This window comes from Geospiza fortis, unplaced genomic scaffold, assembly GCF_000277835.1.
Source record: "Geospiza fortis unplaced genomic scaffold, GeoFor_1.0 scaffold456, whole genome shotgun sequence".
Classification (NCBI taxonomy): domain Eukaryota; kingdom Metazoa; phylum Chordata; class Aves; order Passeriformes; family Thraupidae; genus Geospiza; species Geospiza fortis.
In genome coordinates this window covers 1,443,561-1,462,935 of record NW_005054462.1, presented here as the reverse complement: position 1 = coordinate 1,462,935, position 19,375 = coordinate 1,443,561, and the positions used below count along the sequence as shown (strand labels likewise).

At 38.7% G+C, this 19,375-nt stretch overlaps 1 protein-coding gene across 1 annotated transcript in view; it reads left to right on the top strand.

Moving 5' to 3' along the window:
- Positions 1 to 8,109, top strand: part of ZNF366 (zinc finger protein 366) — a 34,020-nt gene extending 25,911 nt beyond the window's left edge. The window contains exons 5-6 of the mRNA XM_005427940.2: positions 3,502 to 3,676; positions 5,583 to 8,109. Of these exons, the coding sequence (XP_005427997.1) occupies positions 3,502 to 3,676; positions 5,583 to 6,118 (711 nt within the window). The 3' untranslated portion in view covers positions 6,119 to 8,109. The remainder of the gene's footprint in view (positions 1 to 3,501; positions 3,677 to 5,582) is intronic.
- Positions 8,110 to 19,375: the final 11,266 nt, after the last annotated feature.

Sequence of the window (19,375 nt, the reverse complement as noted above, 5' to 3'; positions counted from 1 at the left end):
GGGAAAGAGAGCACAGCAGTAGCCTTTATACTTCACCGCATGCAATGGTTTTCTTTACCTTTTTCTCACAGCAAAAGAAAACATGAGCTTTCCTATGTGTCTAATCACAGCTAAGCACATACTATCAGAAGTGAGGGAGTAGCAAATAGTTGTCCCTTCTGTTTCCTCACCCAGCTGCAGCCTGGATCTCTGTTTGATTTTCTGCTGAAGAGTGAACTTGTCTGTAGTATTTAAAGGCCTGAGCCCATGTTGTCTTGTTTATTTCTGTTTAAGAGAAAAAAAACCCCAAACACTGAAGAATTATGAAGGTATTCCAACAACTGGTGCAACAGTACTAATTTGGATTTGTAGAGAAAGGTTCCATGAAATTTACTGTTGCTTTTAGTGCTAAAGTAATCAATGTTTCAGACCTCCAATAAAGGGTGCAATAGATTTTTCTTCACCCCAGACAAATATCTGTAACAGATGTTTGGAACACCACTTTTTTCCCTATCTAAAAATGTATTTTTTAAACAGAGAGAGAGAAGTACCTTGAGAAGGCACAAAACTGGTGACAAATCTAGAAAGACGATACTTCACATGCTGGCTGAGGAGGAAAAAATCTAGGGTGGAGCTAATGTAGACTATTCTAGCAAACTATACTGAAGTCCATTTCACCAGCCAGTGCAACTGTGTTCAGCAGACTTGCAGCTGAGCTGTTCTCTTCAAGACTTTAATTTTATTTTGTCTAAACATTTTGTTGAACATTATTTTGTTAGACAGTCTAACAGAAAGTCCGCAAGCAAATCATGTTGCTCCTGATATCCCAAGTTCTCCTGCATAAACTTTTCATCTCCCTGAGTGCTATAGTGCCCTGGGTTCTGCTGGAGCTCCTCCCATGCAACTTTCTCAGGATCATCTTTCACACTCTGCTCACAAACCTGTCATGTCAGAGAGAAAGAAAATCTTGTACAGTCTTCTAATTTGATCTGCAGACTGAAGCTCTTCATTGAGTATTAGCTATGTATTAGCTATTAGTACTCCAGCTAGATTTGAATTGCAGTCTTCCAGCATACAAGTGAGAAACCTACTTCTTTTACATTTGGATCATAGATATTCATCTGAAATATGTCTTGTGCCTTTTTTAAATGACCAGTAAAACAGAGATTGTGCCACAGAGACCCATCATTTCAAAAAACAATTTTCCTATCAGCATTTCTTTAATTTTCCTGCCACACCTCTGCACTCTAGTACCATTTCCTCATGTCCCCAGAGGGGATTTTGGGACAAGAACATATTACACATCTCAAAGATGTGCCTGACTCTGGCAAACGGAAAATCCATCAACTTTATTCAGACACAGAACTTTTATGCCATAAAGAAATAACCTTTACCAAGTCCCTGTCTTTTCAGTAAGAAGAAAGAGAAACTAATATTGCCTTGACAGAAAGCAACTAAATGCTCCTTCTAAATAAATTTTAATACTCAAGACCTTATAAAGATAAGTGTTTGCATGGAGTACTGAAGCCACTCATCCACTCAGCATGATTTTCCTTGTTTACCAGTTCAGACAGAGAAGACCTAGATAGAGGAAAGCAAGTTCTGGTGATAACATATGTCAGCCACAATACAACCAGATAACCAGAAGCCTTCCGCAAAGAGGTGTTAGAGAGATATTATTGTTGACATTCTTGTAGCAAGAGTAGTATTGACATGTCATAGGTTGTTCCAGCAGCTGTCAAGACACAATCAGCTGCTGTTACTGCTTGCAAATTTTCTGTGCTCATTAGTAGTCTCAGTAGATGAGAGTCTGGTTCCTCCCAGCACTTTCTGAGGTATTTTGTGGTTCCATAATTTCTCTGAGTGTAAATAATCCTGCATATTAACTTTCTTTGAACATGAAGAAGACAGTATTCTTTCCTCAGTGGATGGATGACGCTTGGAAACAGCTATCTTACTTTTAAAAAGGAATTACTCACTTTCAGTGGCTATTATTTTCTTCTACCAATGGTCTTCTCTAAAACTTTGCTGATAAATTTATTTGCTAGAGTTTTCGTTTTAGTAAAATCACAGACAGAAAAACACAAATGGTACATATGCAGCTGAAGCAAATAATTTTTTGAAAAGCAAGTGAATGTTTTCAGACTCTTTTTGCAGCTCTGACTCAGCTCTAGTTTTTATTTTAAAACAGTGGACCTGCTAATTTTTGTATTTACGAACTGATTCCATTTTCCCTCAAGAGAGGTCTTAAAACACAAAGAATACAGTGCTGTTTTTCCAAGGATTCCTTCGCTATTTACATTTCATCCAGATATTCTAAGTGATGACTTTCTGAATTTACATCTACAAGTTCTGTATCAGTTCTTCTGTAATACCAAATAAGTAAAATTTGAATTCAGATTATACAAAAAATCTGGTGGAGTCTTAGTAATTTCTATTTATTAATTGTCTGCCAGATGGTTACCCTGCTAGATGAAGGTTTCAGTTACTCAGTAATGGTGACTCTGGTTCATATAGTAATAAGAATAATTTAAAAAAATTAAAATCCAATGATAAAACAAGTCAGGAAAAGAAAAGTAGAAAGCAAGCACTGAAGTTTGCAGAGGATGGAAATAGCCACTTGAATGTGAATAAAATTATAAATCCTGGTAAAGAAAGACCAGAAGACAAATAAGACTGGATGCCTGTAATAGTGATGTCAAACTCTCATGTCTTAAGAATACATAAGAGTCCAGTCTACAAAAGGACCCATCTAAATAAACAACAATGAATTAAACCCACTGGTATTGTTCCATCAAAGGAAAAATTTCATGATCAATGGCTTGAGCTGGCAGGAACATGCTTCAGGGAAAGCTGAGTCATTCTTGCAACCTGTTTAAATTGCAGCTTACTCACCAGAGACACCAAAACACAGGAGTTGATAAACAAATGATGAAAGAATCAGGGGGAAAAAGGAGTGAGCAAGAAACACAGAAAAACAAGGAATTGCTTTTTCTAGCTTTAAGCAAAATGTGCAGCCATTTAATTCCCATTTAAAAATAAATAATATTCTGTTACTCCGGCTGTTTCACAGAAACCCACAATTGGTTTTATTTTATAATTTTTATTTTATAATTCCATTCCTACCTGGCATTGTAGTTGATTAAAGGCTAAATGTATAAACTACAAATGGAATGGTTCACCAGGGCAGAAACTTTTACTTTGAATCTCATTCAAGTTATGAACCTTCCAGATTACTCCCTTAAGTCTTTCCCCTCCTTACAACAACATTGACTGCTTTTGGGTGATCCTGGACTATGTGTGCTGGTCACCAATATTAAAAAATGTCAGCAGTTCAGAGTGCCTTAGATACTCAACCACGCGTTTTTGCCTGTAGGATTTTTGATGGAACTTTGAAAAACATGTTGCAGCCAAAACCTGCCAGAGTTTAAGTTGAGAAGTGTAGGTCCTCTTTTCTTTAAAAATGTTGTCCTTGAAAATACTGCTTTAAACTAATAATTTTCATTTTTACCATTTTTACAGCTGTGTGGAAAGGAGTTTAACAGAATGCACAATTTAATGGGACACATGCACTTGCACTCAGATAGTAAGCCGTTTAAGTGCCTCTACTGTCCCAGCAAATTCACCTTGAAGGGGAACCTAACCAGGCACATGAAAGTCAAACATGGGGTCATGGAAAGAGGATTTCACTCTCAAGGTAATAATTTTCAACGAGATTATTCTCCATGAGATCTGAATATGCATATCAGTAAACATAAATGATCTTTGTATGACAGATGCACAAACTTGTGCCAACTATTGCAAGAGATAGAATCCCATAAACCTGTGAAGTTGTTATTAGCTATATTACTATAGCATTACTTGGCAGCATTACATGTCCCAGATAAATCATAAATTAATCCTAAATTGACAGAAAAAGAAAATCTGAGACACTTATGGTCCTTTCTGATGGTTTATTGGATTCCAGTCTGGAGCAGGGATGGAATCCTCAATGGGTCTACATCTAGGAGCCTTGGTCATTCTATACTGTATGGGCATAGCTGGTGTCAGATGAATACCATAGGCTCAAGATCCCATTTACAAGGAAGCACATGAATAGGAGGGGATATTCCTCAAAGTATAAGTGTCACAGTATAAGGATTTTTGACTACTGAGGGCATCCTACGAAACATTTCCTGTCTGCCACTTACCACATATACTTCCTGAAGTCACCTGCAAGCATGTAAACAGATCAATGCTATCTAAAAAAGTGGGAGAATTAGGGAGAATTTTTTGAGGGCTTGGGTATCCAAGATCCCTTTTTTAAGATTTTGTAGATGAATAATTCTTTAGTGGGCAAGATTTCTTGGCATTTCTCAAACTTTAGGGCAGCTTAGCACATGTGCAAAACACTTACTCTAATGACATTTGGTGTAAAATTTATGAAGATCCTAATGGCTAATGAAAGAAGTTTGTTTTTTTTCTGTAAATCTCCTACAGCATCATGCTAATTAGAGAATTGCTCATAATTGGAGATTGCCTAAGATCTTTTTATTGTACAGAGATTCTGTGGCCCTTGAGGCTTACCAATTATGAAAAAATTTGTGAGGTCTGATACCTGTTTATGAATCCTTTTAACAAATGCACTTTGTTGCAAAATAAAATCTGCTATTTAGTGATACTGCATAGATCCTTCAGAAACTTGATTCAATTACTGAGGGGAAAATAAAAAACAAAGAAAACAAAAGCAGGTAAAATAGTGACTTTCATAGGTATTGGGTGAAGGTCTCAGCTTGTATTGTCACTAGTCTTTAATGAAGCTGGCCTATGCCTGTAGTATCTGATTTTTTAAAATATATCCTGATGATGTTTCGAGCATTTTTGAGTCCACAGGTGCCTCTTGGATAATCTATATTTCCAGCAAGAGGGAAGACACTGACAAATACTAAGACAAACCAGATCCAGGATTAGAAGCATATTCATATACACTGCTCAAAATCATCATTTGTTTATAACGATTTCCTCAAGCTGAAGCACTGTCTAGTGCATAGAGCTTTTCAGTTGATTGTTTCTCAGTGGATGAAAGGGGAAAAATTAAGGACAGTCATGGGCTGCTGAGACTGTTGCCTTTTCATTTGTAAAGTATTAACTTTGAACCGCAGTGTCCATAGAACAAATACGTTACCATGTTTTTAGTCTCTTCCACTCCTCTGAAACATAACATACAAAACCTGGGACTTGGATTATGGACTGTGGTGCTTTAGATTCAAGTTTTATTTTAGAAAAAGAATAGGAAGGACGAAGTGAGTAGGTTGAGGCAAAATTCAGTTTACAAAAAGCCAGACCATTTCACTTTTCTTCCCAGCTGCATCATCCAGAGTCTGGCTGTATGAAACAATGTTTTGTGTGTCCTAACCTGGCTGTGAAGTGTATACAATAGCACTCCTTTTTGCAGCATCTTGAAGGAGATGCCATGAGATGTAAATAGGAGATAGCTGGATGGAAGACGAAGGTAAAAAATGAAATACAAAGACACCTCAGATTTTGTTTTTAGCCATGTATTAAGTAGTAAAATTTCCTATATATAATTATTTCCTTTTCTCCTCCCCTCAAACCACTACAAGGTTTTGGAAGAGGAAGGATTGCTCTGTCCCAGACAAATGTCTTGAGAAGCTTGGAACAGGAAGAGCCATTTGATCTTTCCCAGAAAAGCCAAGGGAAGGGAATCTCATTTCATTCTGATGGTGAGAGTGCCAAGGGAAGCTCATGCCAGGAAGAAGAGGAAGACAACTGCTATGAGGCAGAGCGATACAGCCCTGCCACGTACCATCATGATGACAACAAGCTGTACATGGCTCAAGATCTCTCTGGCAAACCTGGCTGCATGATGAAGGACTTCAGAGAGTCCTACTGCAAGGAGAAGGAAGAGGTGTTAAGTGAGGGAGGACTGGGGAAGAGAATAGGAAATTCAGACAAAGAGGAGAGACGTGGAGAGGGAGAGCTTGCAAACAACAAAGAACATCTCAGCTTTAGATCCTTTGAAAAGGCCAGACTTGGTCACTCTCTCTCTGATTACTTGTATTTCAAGCACAAGAACAAGAGTTTGAAAGAATTGCTGGAAAGAAAGATGGAAAAACAAACAGTGCTTATAGGCATTTAAAATGGACATTTTAAAACAGCTGGAAAATGGTAACCAGGTAGATTTTAACATGAATTGTAAGCTACTAAAGCCTGGAAGTCTGTAGTAGTATTTAGAAATAAATAAGCCAAATTATTAAAAATAATTTAGGGTAAAACACATACTTTAAAAGAATAAAGCAGCTTGAGGTCACCAAGAAATGCAATAGATATTGAAAAATAACACTTTAATATTTATCCGTTTAAAGTATAACAGACAATGGGTTGGGTACAGAAGTTTACTTCCTATTATATGGGGATAGATACTTACATGCAATTTTCTACTTAGCAGAAAGCAACATACTTTAGCATCTGATTTATTATCTGACTAAATATATATGAAAACTTCTAACCATATGCCTCAAAAATATCTGAAAATACAAAGTATTTCACATTATAAGCCAGAGTACTATTAAACATGGCATGCATGAAAATGCTGTCAACGTTCAGAACTAACACAGTCCAAATACTTTGATTTACTGAAGTGATTCTTAGTGCAACTACTTACAATGAGAAATGTGAAACAAAATAATAAGAAGAACTAATGTCTGGGGAGGCAGTAAAGGACAGTTCTCTAAGGTTTTAAAAGGAATTTATTACAAAAGCTAGTTCTCTGGCACAAGGAATATTCGTGCTTTGCTGTGTTTCATCCAGTATGGGAGTGTTCAGAATATCTTGAAGTGAAATAGCATAGATTGTGTTGACATTTTGTTCTACTGCCTGCTTGGACCAACACATGTACTGGGCGGCATCAGCATGCAGCATTCACAATCTTGCCATAGTTACACATAACACGGTATGAGTCATTCAATTGAAAAAATTATGCAGCTTTACCATTTATCTCTTCAGTTTATCATTGCTAGTAAGGATAATTTTGGAATACACAGATCTGGTCATTTTTTGTTTCAGAAGGTAAAAACCACCCTTACAGAACAAGAAGTACCTCACAGAGGAAAATCTTCCTCTTATTAAAGTCAGAAAACGTCTCTTATTAAACACTTCTTGAGCAGTAAGTGGCAGGCCTTTCAGACAAATTTCACTCATGCTGTTTTTATTGAGTCAAACTTAGCTTTTCATCCTCTGATTCCCCTACAGTTATAAGCTTATAACCAACATGGGAAAAGCGTATTCCATTAAACATTTCATTAATTACATGAATACTTTGAACAGCGTATTAATTCCTACATCTTCAAGAAAGACGAAAAGCAGCCCTGCATCATCCTATTGCTTACGTGGAAATAAAAATTCAATTAATCATAAAATTTGTCCTATGTCCTTTGGACATCCCAGCTCAAAATGTTAAAATCCATATATATGGTACATCTCTTCCAAATATTACTGCATTCTTCACTTACCTGTCAGGTTCTTGATTTGAAATGCATTGCAATCATGTTCTCTATATAACAAGTTGTAATTAGATATAGTCATCTACTTTTATGACTTGCTAAGACAAGTAACGTAGCTGCCTATAAGAAAACACACTCAAATTAAGGATCCTTATGCCTACCAGTTAAGCAACTTTCACAGGGCAAAGTCCTTATTTCTCATATAACTGGATTTGTGTAGTCCAGGGCTACCGGCAGTGTTTTCCTTTTTCAAGGCTCAAACATGGCATAACATATGCAGAAATTCATGCAGAAAAAACTATTGATAAAAGAAAGAGTAATATCCAGGTGAATTTCCTAAATTAAATCTATGTCTGATGTGCATATTTTTAAAAATAAAAATGTTATGCCAAATTGAACTGGAAGGTAGGTCACTCAAAGAATTTAAAAAGTCTTTGAGGTGTATTTTAGAGGTCCATGGTCATGTTGCTTCAGGGTTTAACTGTTCTATCATAAACATTCCTCTTCCTTGCTTTAGCTGTAAGACGATGCCTAGTGAAAAAGGAGCCATCTTTCTTTCAAGGAAGACATTGTGGTCAAGCAAAAAAGTTAGGAAATTTTTAGAATAATGAGTGAAATGGTATTATTTCTTAGACATTAGGGGAAATGATCCGGTAGAAATTCAGCATGGTCTAGTAGATGGTTCCTCAGAAATGGGAGCAACTCCTTCAGTTAACTTATTGGCACTAGCTTGTCTCTACCAGACAAAAGCTCCCATTTGAGCGTGTATACAGCCAAGAGCTGGGAGCTGCTAACTCTTAGAATTGTCTCCCTCTTGGTAGTATAGTTTCCAGCTGTGCGTGGTTCAATATCTGTTAGGTCCACATTTCCAGGTATATTAGTTTACATGATAAGAGGAACAAGCAAGGAATTGGGAATCTCTTCGCAATTTCTAGAAAGGTGATCATGCAGGTGGGTGGAATTTAGCAAGTCCTTCAGTCCTGTGGTGTGTAAAGCAGGAAAGTACACAGCCCTTCCATTGCAAACTCTTGTCTATTAATTGGAGAGTGCTATGGGACAGCTAGACAATCCTTATCAAGAAAGAAACAAAGTATTACATACCAGTTGCAGTCCAGACAAATGGAGCAAAAGAGACATTTTCAGCAGAGTTCAGCTCCCAGCCACTAATATCATAGGATGTATTCTATCTGGGCTTCAGCAAAGACTTTGATATATTATCCATGGCATTCTCCTGGAAAAGCTGACAGCTCGTGGCTTGGGCAGATGAAATATTTGCTTGGGTTAAAACATGGCTGTATGGCCAGGCCAGAGAGTAGTGATTAATGGAGTTAACTGCAGTTGGTAGACAGTCACTAGTGGTGTTGCCCAGGGGTAAATTGCCTGGCCCTGTTTAATATCTTTATTAGCCATCTGTATGGGGGGATGGAGAGCCCCCTCAGTCACTTAACAGATAACACCAAGCTGGGTGGGAATGCTGATCTGCTGGAGGGCAGGAAAGCTCTGCAGAGGGGTCTGGACAGGCTGGATCATGGGCCAAAGCCAGTGGTGTGAGGTTCAACAAGGCCCAGTGCTGGGTCCTGCCCTTGGGTCACACCAACCCCAGGCAGTGCCACAGGCTGGGGCAGAGTGGCTGCAAAGCTGCCCCAGGAAAAGGACCTGGGGGTGCTGGTGACAGCAGCTGAACATGAGCCAGCAGTGCCCAGGTGGCCAAGAAGGCCAATGGCATCCTGGCCTGTGCCAGCAATAGTGTGGCCAGCAGGAGCAGGGCAGGGATTGTCCCCCTGTACTCAGCACTGGTGAGGCCACACCTCAAATCCTGTGTCTAATTTTGGCTTTTCACTCCTTTCACTCCTAGCATTTAATCTGGTTGACCAGGTGGTGATTGCTCAAACATTGGACTTCATGATATTAAGAGGTCTTTTCTTACCTAAATGCTTCTGTGATTATATGATTCTGCAACTGCAAAACTGTGTTTACTGGAAGCATGCAGTCCAGAGTTTCCTTACTGACCTTGTAAGAGAATGTGCCAGATGTGTCCTTAGGAAAGGAAATCACTGCAGACAGTTCTGGATTGTCTAAATGGTTACTTCAAACTCCTTCAACCACACTGACATCAATCAATTTACCCAGTTCTACAGGTGCAGTTATCACTGGAGCAGAAGTACTGGACAACCACATACAGACAGCTGGGAAAAAGCTCCAGAATGGCAATACTATTTGCAAGTAATTCATAATGTGAACCCTTTTTCATCGCATTTTACTAGAAAGCAGAATATTTCTTCATAATGGGACTTTGAGATTCTGCCCAGACACAAAGTCATTCTAAGCTAATTCTCAAACAAGCAAGTCTAATTCATGTCAGAATAGTAAAAACCTAATTTAAAACTGTAAATTATCAATAAGAGAAATTACAAACAAAATTATTACTGAAGTAAAAAGACCGTGCCAAGTGACCCAAGCAAAGTGGTTAGAAGATGACAGTCCTCCCTACTGTAGAACATAATGTAGATGGGTCTGTGACACTTGTTACAAAGAGGCCTCAAGGGACAAATTAAAAGTGAAATAACAGCCTTCATTGTGAAGCACCTTGCTTTTCAAACATAAGTTATTTTCACACTATTTACATTGGCACCACTTTGGGAACAGACAGTAACAGCCTTTGCTTTTTAATAGCTTTGAAAATGCTTTATAGAAATTTGCTCTCATAATGAAGCTATTTCCCATTTATAATTTTCAAGGGATTAGCTTCCTTATTTTGCCTTATGTAGAGGCTCAGAAGTCCAGTAGAGACATTGCCTGTGTCCTGGACATTGGGGGATATATTTTCTTCTTTTTCTCATTCCTAATGTGAGTTTATCTATCGTCTTCTAGCTATGTTGTGGGAAAAAATAAAAAAAGTCTTTATCTTTCTACTATTCACTGTTATTTGGGTTTCCATTTTTTTCAGTTTATGGGGACATATGAAACTAAAGCCCAGTCTACACAACCTCCATATAAAAGTACATCTATACCATTTCCCTGCATTGTTTATGCAGCCTTGTTTCATCCTTTCAGAGAGCATTACAGCAAATAAGAGTGGCTACAAACTTGCATAGCTGAGATGCTTCCAGAAGTCAGGCTGAGGAAAAGATAAATTTGCCCTACCATAAAGAGTCTGGGCAAGTGAAGGCATGTGGTTTAAGTTAGGGGCTTTTCTGATAAGGGTAGCAGGGAGAGTTCTGCAAGACACTTTGGAGCACAGAGTAGGTGGAGGAAAACCCAAAATCTGGGCTAGTAAAGTTTAAGGGTGAAGATAGACAACATATTTAAAGGAAAAGCAAAGTTGTACGTGACCTTGGAGCAAAGTGTTTTCAGTCTGGCCACAAGGACTCAGCCATCTCCTTATGAAGCTGAGTTTTCCTGGCTGCCAGACAGCCTTCAATTTGTGACAGCAAAGACAGGTGCTCTGTGTTCAGAAGCTCAAAGGGTAAAATATGTTGTGATTAATATAATAATTAAAGTTTATCCTGTCTTGTTTCCTGTAAAACAAGTTAGTGGAAAGACCAAGTAATACTACTGCACCCACCTTTTTACAACTCTCTGTTTGTCTACTACCTATTCTTTGATTTCTCTCTTCATATGGTGCTGCTGGACTCTGCTGTTTTGAGTGTACAGTTAAGAAGTAATATAAGTACCATATTTATTATTCCTAGAAGTTTTAATAATTATTAACAGTTTTGAAAATGTCATATCTGCTTAGCTGAACAAGATGTAACAGAGCTAACGTTTTGTACTCCTAACAGATTTTGCAAATAATATGTTGCATATTTATTTCTTGTAGAACATTGAGTTCCTGTTTAAAGCCACAGCTCGTGAAGTGAACAAACTATATGTGAATCTTTAGTTTCTGGCTTTCTATCTCAATAGTAAAAGCATGTATGATGTATTGTATTAATTTAAGCAAATAAATATGTACTGGAGAAGCTGCTGTACTTTGTATTGAAATGGATATTGAGTTCTTGGCATTCTAGGTATTTTATATGGCAAATGCATGGGTTTGATCTGACAAGGTCATTCTTCTCTGACCTTCCCCGAAGAGTGGTTCTTGTTAAGGGAAGACTAAATCAATGATGGAGGACTAGTTAGAAGACAAGAGCAGAAGAGCTGCCTGGTCCTTTAAGGCAGAGAGATCATTTTATTATTACAGACTTTATTATTACAGGAGGACATAAAAAATGGTCTGGAGTGATTGTGGTATTTGTCAGCTTGGCTTCAGACAAGCTAAAAGAGAAAGATCTTTTTCTTTGAGATTTTTCGAAGAACCACATCATGTAAAAAGAGAGGAAAAAACAACCAGATGTATTGTAAGATTGAAGTTAAAAAAATAGAAATACCATTATATTAAGGAATAAGCAGAAGATTGGAATAAGAGACTTAATGTTGCTTTTTCTAAATGAAAGGGTCACTTTTAAATACTAATTAACCTCTTAAATTTGTTTGTTCAAATGAGACCCTGATTCAATTGGCATCATCAAGAGAGAATTTCAAACTTTTTGAGCATAAAGAAGACAACAGGAATGTTTGCTATAAGATAAATAATAACAAAGATATTCTGTTTCTAATTCTCAGAGATATATGCCTTAAAAAGTGAAAGAAGCCTTATGCAAACACTAGAAATACATGCTGGAGGCTAAAATAATACCCCAGAACTAAGCCTTTGGTTTTCCCCCCATTTTCTTTTGTTTTTCCTGATGCTTTGATGGTAGGTAACAACTACTTTTAGGATTATAGACTACCTCTACATGAGGAGGATGAAGATATGTTGGAGAGTGACCTAGTTCATTCCCGTGTGACTCAGTATAAGTGAATCTTAAAGTTTCTCCTTTGAAACTCAGTCGGAAAAATATGATTTAGAAAAATGTATGTTTGATATTTTTCACAAACTTCATCTTCACCTTAGTTCAAAACTGAGCTGTGTTCACTTAAGTTTTAAATTACATTTTCAAACCATCAGAAGTTAATTAGAAGAGAAAGAGAGCCTCTCAAATGCTCCTGGGGGACATTTCTGTGAAAATCACGCCATCTTGAAAGGCCCAGAGTATCTAAAGGTGTGGAGACAACCAAATTATTACACAACCTCTTACCAAATTTGTCCCATTAATACACTCTTAGGTTCATGTAGAGTGATACAGTTGAATGTACTTGCCCACTGGCTCCCAAAGTGAAAATCTGATCTAAAAAACACATGTAGGATGTCAGTAATTTCAGCATTTGCAAATGATGAAACACACTGCTAATGCCACTTCTATATATGATAATGTGTGATATGATGGTGTATGCTATGTGATGAATCATATAGCATAGATTTTCCTAATGATTGCCTGTAATGAAAGTACAGCTGAACAGAGAACAGATACATTATGAATAAGTCTTCTGGTGTTCTATCATTTTGATTATGCTTTCTGAAAATATACTTTACATCTATCCCATTACAGAAATGATTTAATTTGGGTGAAGCCAGACATTCCTTTTACTGAATTATTTCCTGTACTGACGTATTTCTTGTAGTGGGAACATTTTATTCAAAAGACCTCTATCAATTAACATTAGTAGAGAATGTTATCTTGTGTTTTTGGAGTTGGGATTCTCTGGTTGTACTGCACTTTTTTCAGTACTTAAATACTCTTACTCTTCTGAATGGAAAATAACTGAGGAATAAATTATTCAAGACACTAAATCATTATTCAAGACGCTAAAAAATTCAAGACACTAATTAACCAACTAAAAATGGGTTGCAGCAAAACTGACAATGATGGGGTTGTGTGAAAACTAGAAAGATATTTCTACCTTGTGGAGGACTATTATGAAATTAATGGAGATAGAAACTGTCTAATAATGTCAGAGAAGGTGTCACATAGATGTCTCTTAAAGAAATACAGTTATACAAGATAACTGGCAGATATAAACCCAGAAGAATATATATTGACACAGGGTGATATGTTGCAAGGGGATTCTACAAGTTGCTTTATTCTTTACAAAATTTCTACTACAAATTATAGGACTTTTCTAGAAACAGTAAATCGTTATTTAAATCTTTGTTTCATCATTTGATGCTGATACATCATCAGTAATCATGATTTTTAAATCTATTTGTTTCAAAGTCCAGGATGATTTTTCAAAATCAGTTTATAAAGCTAGCCAGCAACATAAACGTAATGACAACTGACACCTGTGGCGCAGTCTTGCTGTGAAGAAAGTTACACTAAAATTGAAACAGTGTTGTGCCTAGTACAATCTATCCTGGAGGCCTGCGAGAGCAGCACCAAGATCAGACAGGTCCAAAATTATGTAGGTCTGATAAACATACATGCAGACACTGCCTGGAAGCTTGATCTTACTTTGGTGGAAAGCATTAAAAGCCGTTTCCTAATGAGAGTTTTTCTGAAAGCTTCTGCATAGCAGTAGCAGCTAATCCTTCTAAAAGGATTATATGAGGCAGACTTCACATGAACAGTCAAGACTAGACACCAGCAAAACTAATTCCACTGAAATGCTTCCTACAGAAGTGTCTGGGGTTGCTCACGACCAGAGTGGCTCACACATGTTCGTTACCAGCACTCTGTGGGAGGAACCACCCCCAGCCAGCTGGCAGAATGGATCATGAGGGTGAGTTCCGCAAATGTCACCCATTACACTGCAGCTACTTCATTTTAAATATATTGTCCCCAGGTTAAGCAAACCTGCCTAATTTCACTCTGAAGGGGATGAGGCATGCTTGTGCTGCCTTTTCAACCCACTCTTTTGTAACATGCAGCTGTAAGACAGTTATATTTTAAATATTTCACTACCCATTTCACTAATGAACATGTGATGAGGACATGCACTAGCATTCCTGATTTCAGCAGCGTCATCAGTGGTCTTCCTACCTGACTTGTAGGATCCAGTCCCTGTACAGCATGAAACCATGCCACTACTCATTCCTGTTGGATACTTACAGACTTATTTAGGGCTTTTATCTAGGGCTTTAATTGTGCATTTTTAGGCTTTCATGTAGAGCCAATATTCGTGTAGATCCTATTATGCATATACAGGAGAGTGAAAGATTATTTGCATGTTTTTGACAGATAGCAGCAAAATAGCAAAATTCTTACTTTTCTGCTCTTTTTTTATTACAATAAAATAAAATTATTCTCTTTTTATTTTACTTGTTCTCATTTATTCCTTAGGACCCTAGTGCTTAGACCACCAGTCACCTTTCTACAAAGCACTCTAAGTGGTCAGGATGATCTCTGAGAATATTGCTGCAGAACCATTTCTATCCTTTTCTTATTAAAGACTTGAAAGAAAAAGGAGCAGCCCAGTGTGAGGATGAGCAGACAGAGTGACTGGCGCAGGTGCCCTTGCCATTTCCAAGAGACTGTAAGTACAGTACAACAGTCCTTGCTACTCAGCAAAATGAAGACTTAATCAATTTTAGATTAAATTTAATCAATTTTTGATTAATTTTAAAGTATGTTTCAGGGTTTGCACTTTTCAGAGTACAGAGTGAGTATGAGAGTAAGAGCACACAGTTAGAACATACAGATTTGCATGGAGTTGTCAAAATTCTTAATCTTGCTTTTATTTTTAGAGCTTGTGAATTAACAATCCAGTCAGACAGATTATATTTATAATGTATCAATTTCCATATGTGAAATTTTTCAAAGACAAATGGAAACAAAAAACCCTTTGGATTGTCAGCAACCATAAAATTCTGCAATCAGATTATTAGGAGCGGTTTCATCCTGTTCCTATCATCCCAAAGCAATAGCTTTATAAAGAAACACAGCCAACAAATCTACACTTGCTTTAGTGTGTATGTGGGTTTGTTGTACAGTTAAAGATCTGTTTGCCAAAAATTATCTGCCACCCTCTGCGGAAGTGCCCAGGGGGAAAGGGACCTGGAAGTACTGGTCAACAGGCAACTGGACAGGAGCCAGCAGTGTGCCCTGGTGGCCAAGAAGGCCAAAGGCATCCTGGCCTGTGTCAGGAATAGTGTGGCCAGCAGGAGCAGGGAGGTCATTCTTCCCCTGTACTCAGCACTGGTGAGGCCAAACCTCGAGTGCTGTGTCCAGTTCTGGGCCCCTCAGTTTGGGAAGGACCTTGAGACGCTTGAGCACATCCAGAGGAGGCAACGAGGCTGGTGAGGGGCTGGGAACACAAACCCTGTGAGGAATGACCGAGGGAGCTGGGGGTGTTTAGCCTGGAGAAAAAGAGACTCAGGGGTGACCTTATGACTCTCTAGAACTCCCTGAAAGGTGGTTGTAGTCAGGTGGGGTTGTGGGGTTGGTCTCTTTCTCTGGGCAGCAACAGACAGAACCAGAGGACACAGTCTCAAGCTGCACCAAGGGAAATATAGGTTGGATATTAGGGAAAAGTTTTTACAGAAAGAGTGATAAAGTTCTGGAATGGCCTGCCGGGGAGGTGGTAGAGTCACCATCCCTGGACATGTTCAAGAAAAGACTGGATACCATGGTTTAGTTGAAGTGTTAGGGCTAGGTTGGACTCAATGATCTTGAAGGTCTCTTTCAACCTAGTCATTTTGTGGTTCTGTGACTCTCTGCTGCTCAAGCAGCTCAATTACAGTGTTGTCTTAAGGAGAGGAGCAATTGCTTGTACATCAGAAAACTTTCCCATCTTGATTTTTTGTTTTCAAGCATCTTCAACTTTTCACCTTAAAATCTTGTCCCAAATATCCATGAGTCATACCAAAAAGAGTTAGGGGAGCAGAGAAAGACAGCATAATCATTTTGGAGGTCTACTTGATTAATAAAATAGAAAATCTTACCAATATTAAATGCTTTCCAAACTCTATAGTAAACATCCCTAAAATTTTTTTTGTTTTAGAGGTGCTTTATGTTGTTGACATGAAGACAAGGCCTAGTTACCTAGCAAGTAGCAGTAGAAAGCTGTCCTACACTATTCAAACCTGAAAGCCCTCCAAAACCATTTAATTAAATATGTAGCTTTTCAAGACTTACTCGGCATTTTATCTTTGTTATATTGTACTTTCTCAGTTCTGACCCTCCTGCCACTTTCTAATTCGCTTCCACAGGAAGATGCCTGGAGGCAAGGCTGTCGTCAGAACCACATCTCCATCACCCGGCAGCCCTATCCTCTCCAGCCAAGGACTCTCCTGCATTTTGCAAGCTGGTTATGGAGCAAAACATTTTCATCTTGGTCTTGTGGGATATAAGCCTCTGAGTCATGTTTGTGGGAGAGATGTGAGGCTTTTCCCCACTGTGACAGAGGACCACAAGCTTCAGACACTCTGCTCCCAGGGAGAAAGTGGTCTGGGTTGCCCTGTGGCAACCTCTAGGGAAAAAAAAAGGATTGAAAAAGTGTACAAAACAGAACTACATCTGTATACCATGACTACCATGAATCAGCACTTATAATTTCTCCCATAAAGCTCAGTCTGAGTGGATGCAAGAGGTATGGTCTTGATTTGACTCACTCTGTACAGTGGCTGGAATTATTTTCAGAAAGGTGCCTTTCAGGAGAGCATGAATACACTCAGGAGCAGTCAATTAGGCTGAAAACCAGCCTCATATCTCAGTCAGAGGAGAAGAATGCAGTCATACCTGAGACACAACTGTGTATTTCACCTCTTCGAGCTCCTCCCTTCACTTAGCTCTACCTCCATTTTCCCAGGTTCTTCACAACTGCAGGCTGCAAGCCATTCTCATAACGTCTTCAGCAGCCATTTGACAAGGATGTCCTTGTGCTCCTTTTCACATTTTACTCTTATGGGTTTCCAGCATCTGTAAAGCAAACACACCCTCAGCTCCAAGCTCAGGGGAAACAGCCCTTCTTCCCTTCAGCCTTCCGGAATGTCTCTCTCCATCGTGCTGCTCCCTCAGCAAGGTGACTCACTGATCTCCCTCACTGAGTGTGTGAGCTCTCTTGATTACCATGCTGATGAAGACATTTGAACCAATTTCTTGCCCATCTCCTCACACCTTTATTTCTGCTAGACTTTTTGTGTTTGACTTTATAACCTAAAGAATGTCCATTTTGGGCATACATTTAGTTATTTTGGAGCCCTCCTTTGTGAGAGGGGGGATAGTGCCATCAGCTGCCTTTTAGCAATCTTTTTTCTCCTTCTGCTCTATCTTCCTTTTGCTTATTCTTCCCTCCAGGCAGCTGCTACTGGCACATCCTCTTGACAAGTGGGAAGCTGTAGGCGGTTATGTTAGCCAGACTGTAAGACCAAATATAGAGCAAAACTGCATGCTGCTCCAAAGCCTGTTAAGGTTCACTGTGTGAGAAAGTAAGAGTATCGCTTGATATTTGTGGTGGATGGGATTGCACTCTCCATGTCTAAATGCAAATTTCGATTCTTTTATCTTCAGCCATTTTATTAATATTGCTTTTTGAAGGGTAAATTTTAAAACCAAGCTCTATTGGAAAGTTGAATTGATTTTCAGAACTGACGAGCTTTACCACAAGCTAAGTGTAACACATGTAAGAGTAAAGAGAACTTCAAGGAGACAGTTCAGCATGCTTGAACAGCATCTCAGGTCTGCCTCCTGTCTTTAATGGGCAGCAGATTGAGCTTGACAGCCAGAGCAGTCACCTCATCCAATGGCAATGATGATACCAACCTGACTTGCTTGTCCTGAGGCAAGTCACACTGGCAGGACTTACAAGACAACATAGCCCACCCCACAGCTCAGATGGAAAACAGCTTTAGCTCTCAGCTGAGGCTGCTGTCTGCAGCTTACATTTTCAGCCCATTGCTTCCCATGAGGAAGGGATGTACCTAAAACAGGTGCCAGTAGACCTTTCAACTTTGAATGCCTGACCAGCTGCCAGTTGTGTATTTACAATAGAAGATAAAATAAGGTTTCTGACAGCCAAACTTCCTTTGCTCTCTCTTCCTTCTCCCATGGCTGAGCAGACTCTGAGCTGAAAATGCTCCTGTGCTGGTGTCTGACTAGACAGCATTACCCTGGTAAAATGTAAACCTGACCCAGTTTGACTTGGCTGTTCAATTTTTAATGGCACACAGCCAACTTGCTACCAGTTGGGCTATTCATGCTGCAATAGGAAGCAATCTTCCTGACGTGCAAACTTCCTTCTTCTTCTGCCTGAGCAGCAGTGCAGTCAAAGATGCTGAGCTAGATAAAGAACAATTTGACCCTATAAAATATGGGTCTTGACCCAAGGCTTTATTTCAGCTTTATTGTGCTAACAAGCAGAAAAAACTATTCTTTACCCATGGAAAACTGGAAAAGACAAAAATTAGTTCTTGCAATAAAGAATAAGTTTTATAGATCCTAGAGAAGCACTCACTCCAGATTCAGATGTAAATTTGTGACCTGCAAATCTCTGGGAAAAATTGGACCACAAAAGGTGATAATCAAAACAGGAATTCAAGGTGCCACTGCATAGTTTGATTACACAAATCTTGTTGGCTAGGAATAGTAACCCAGTAGGAAGGGCTTCATCTCTCGTCTGTTAAGTTGGTTGTATGAGATCACTTTCTTCCTCTTCTTTTCTGTCCTTGTGGAAACTTCTAATCCTATTAAAGTCTACAACAGGTTTCACAAATGGGTTTCATTAGTCTTGTCACTTGAGCTCATATACAGTATTCTTCCTGGAGGACAGCAAGTTAGGAGTATCTGTTCCATCTAAGAATCTCATGACATCAATATAAGCCATGTGTTTGAATAAGGGTCTCCTTAGGTCTTTATCTGAAGGGAAAGGAGAAGCTTGAAACAGCAGCAGGAAGAAATGGGGAGGCTTTATTCTAGTCTCCAACTGAAACAAAAAAGACCTGTTACAGCCTATACCCTCACACTTATATTTTTTTACTGTTCAGTTGAGCAACTGGAAATTAAAGTCACTGAGATGAAAGACTTTAAGGAAAT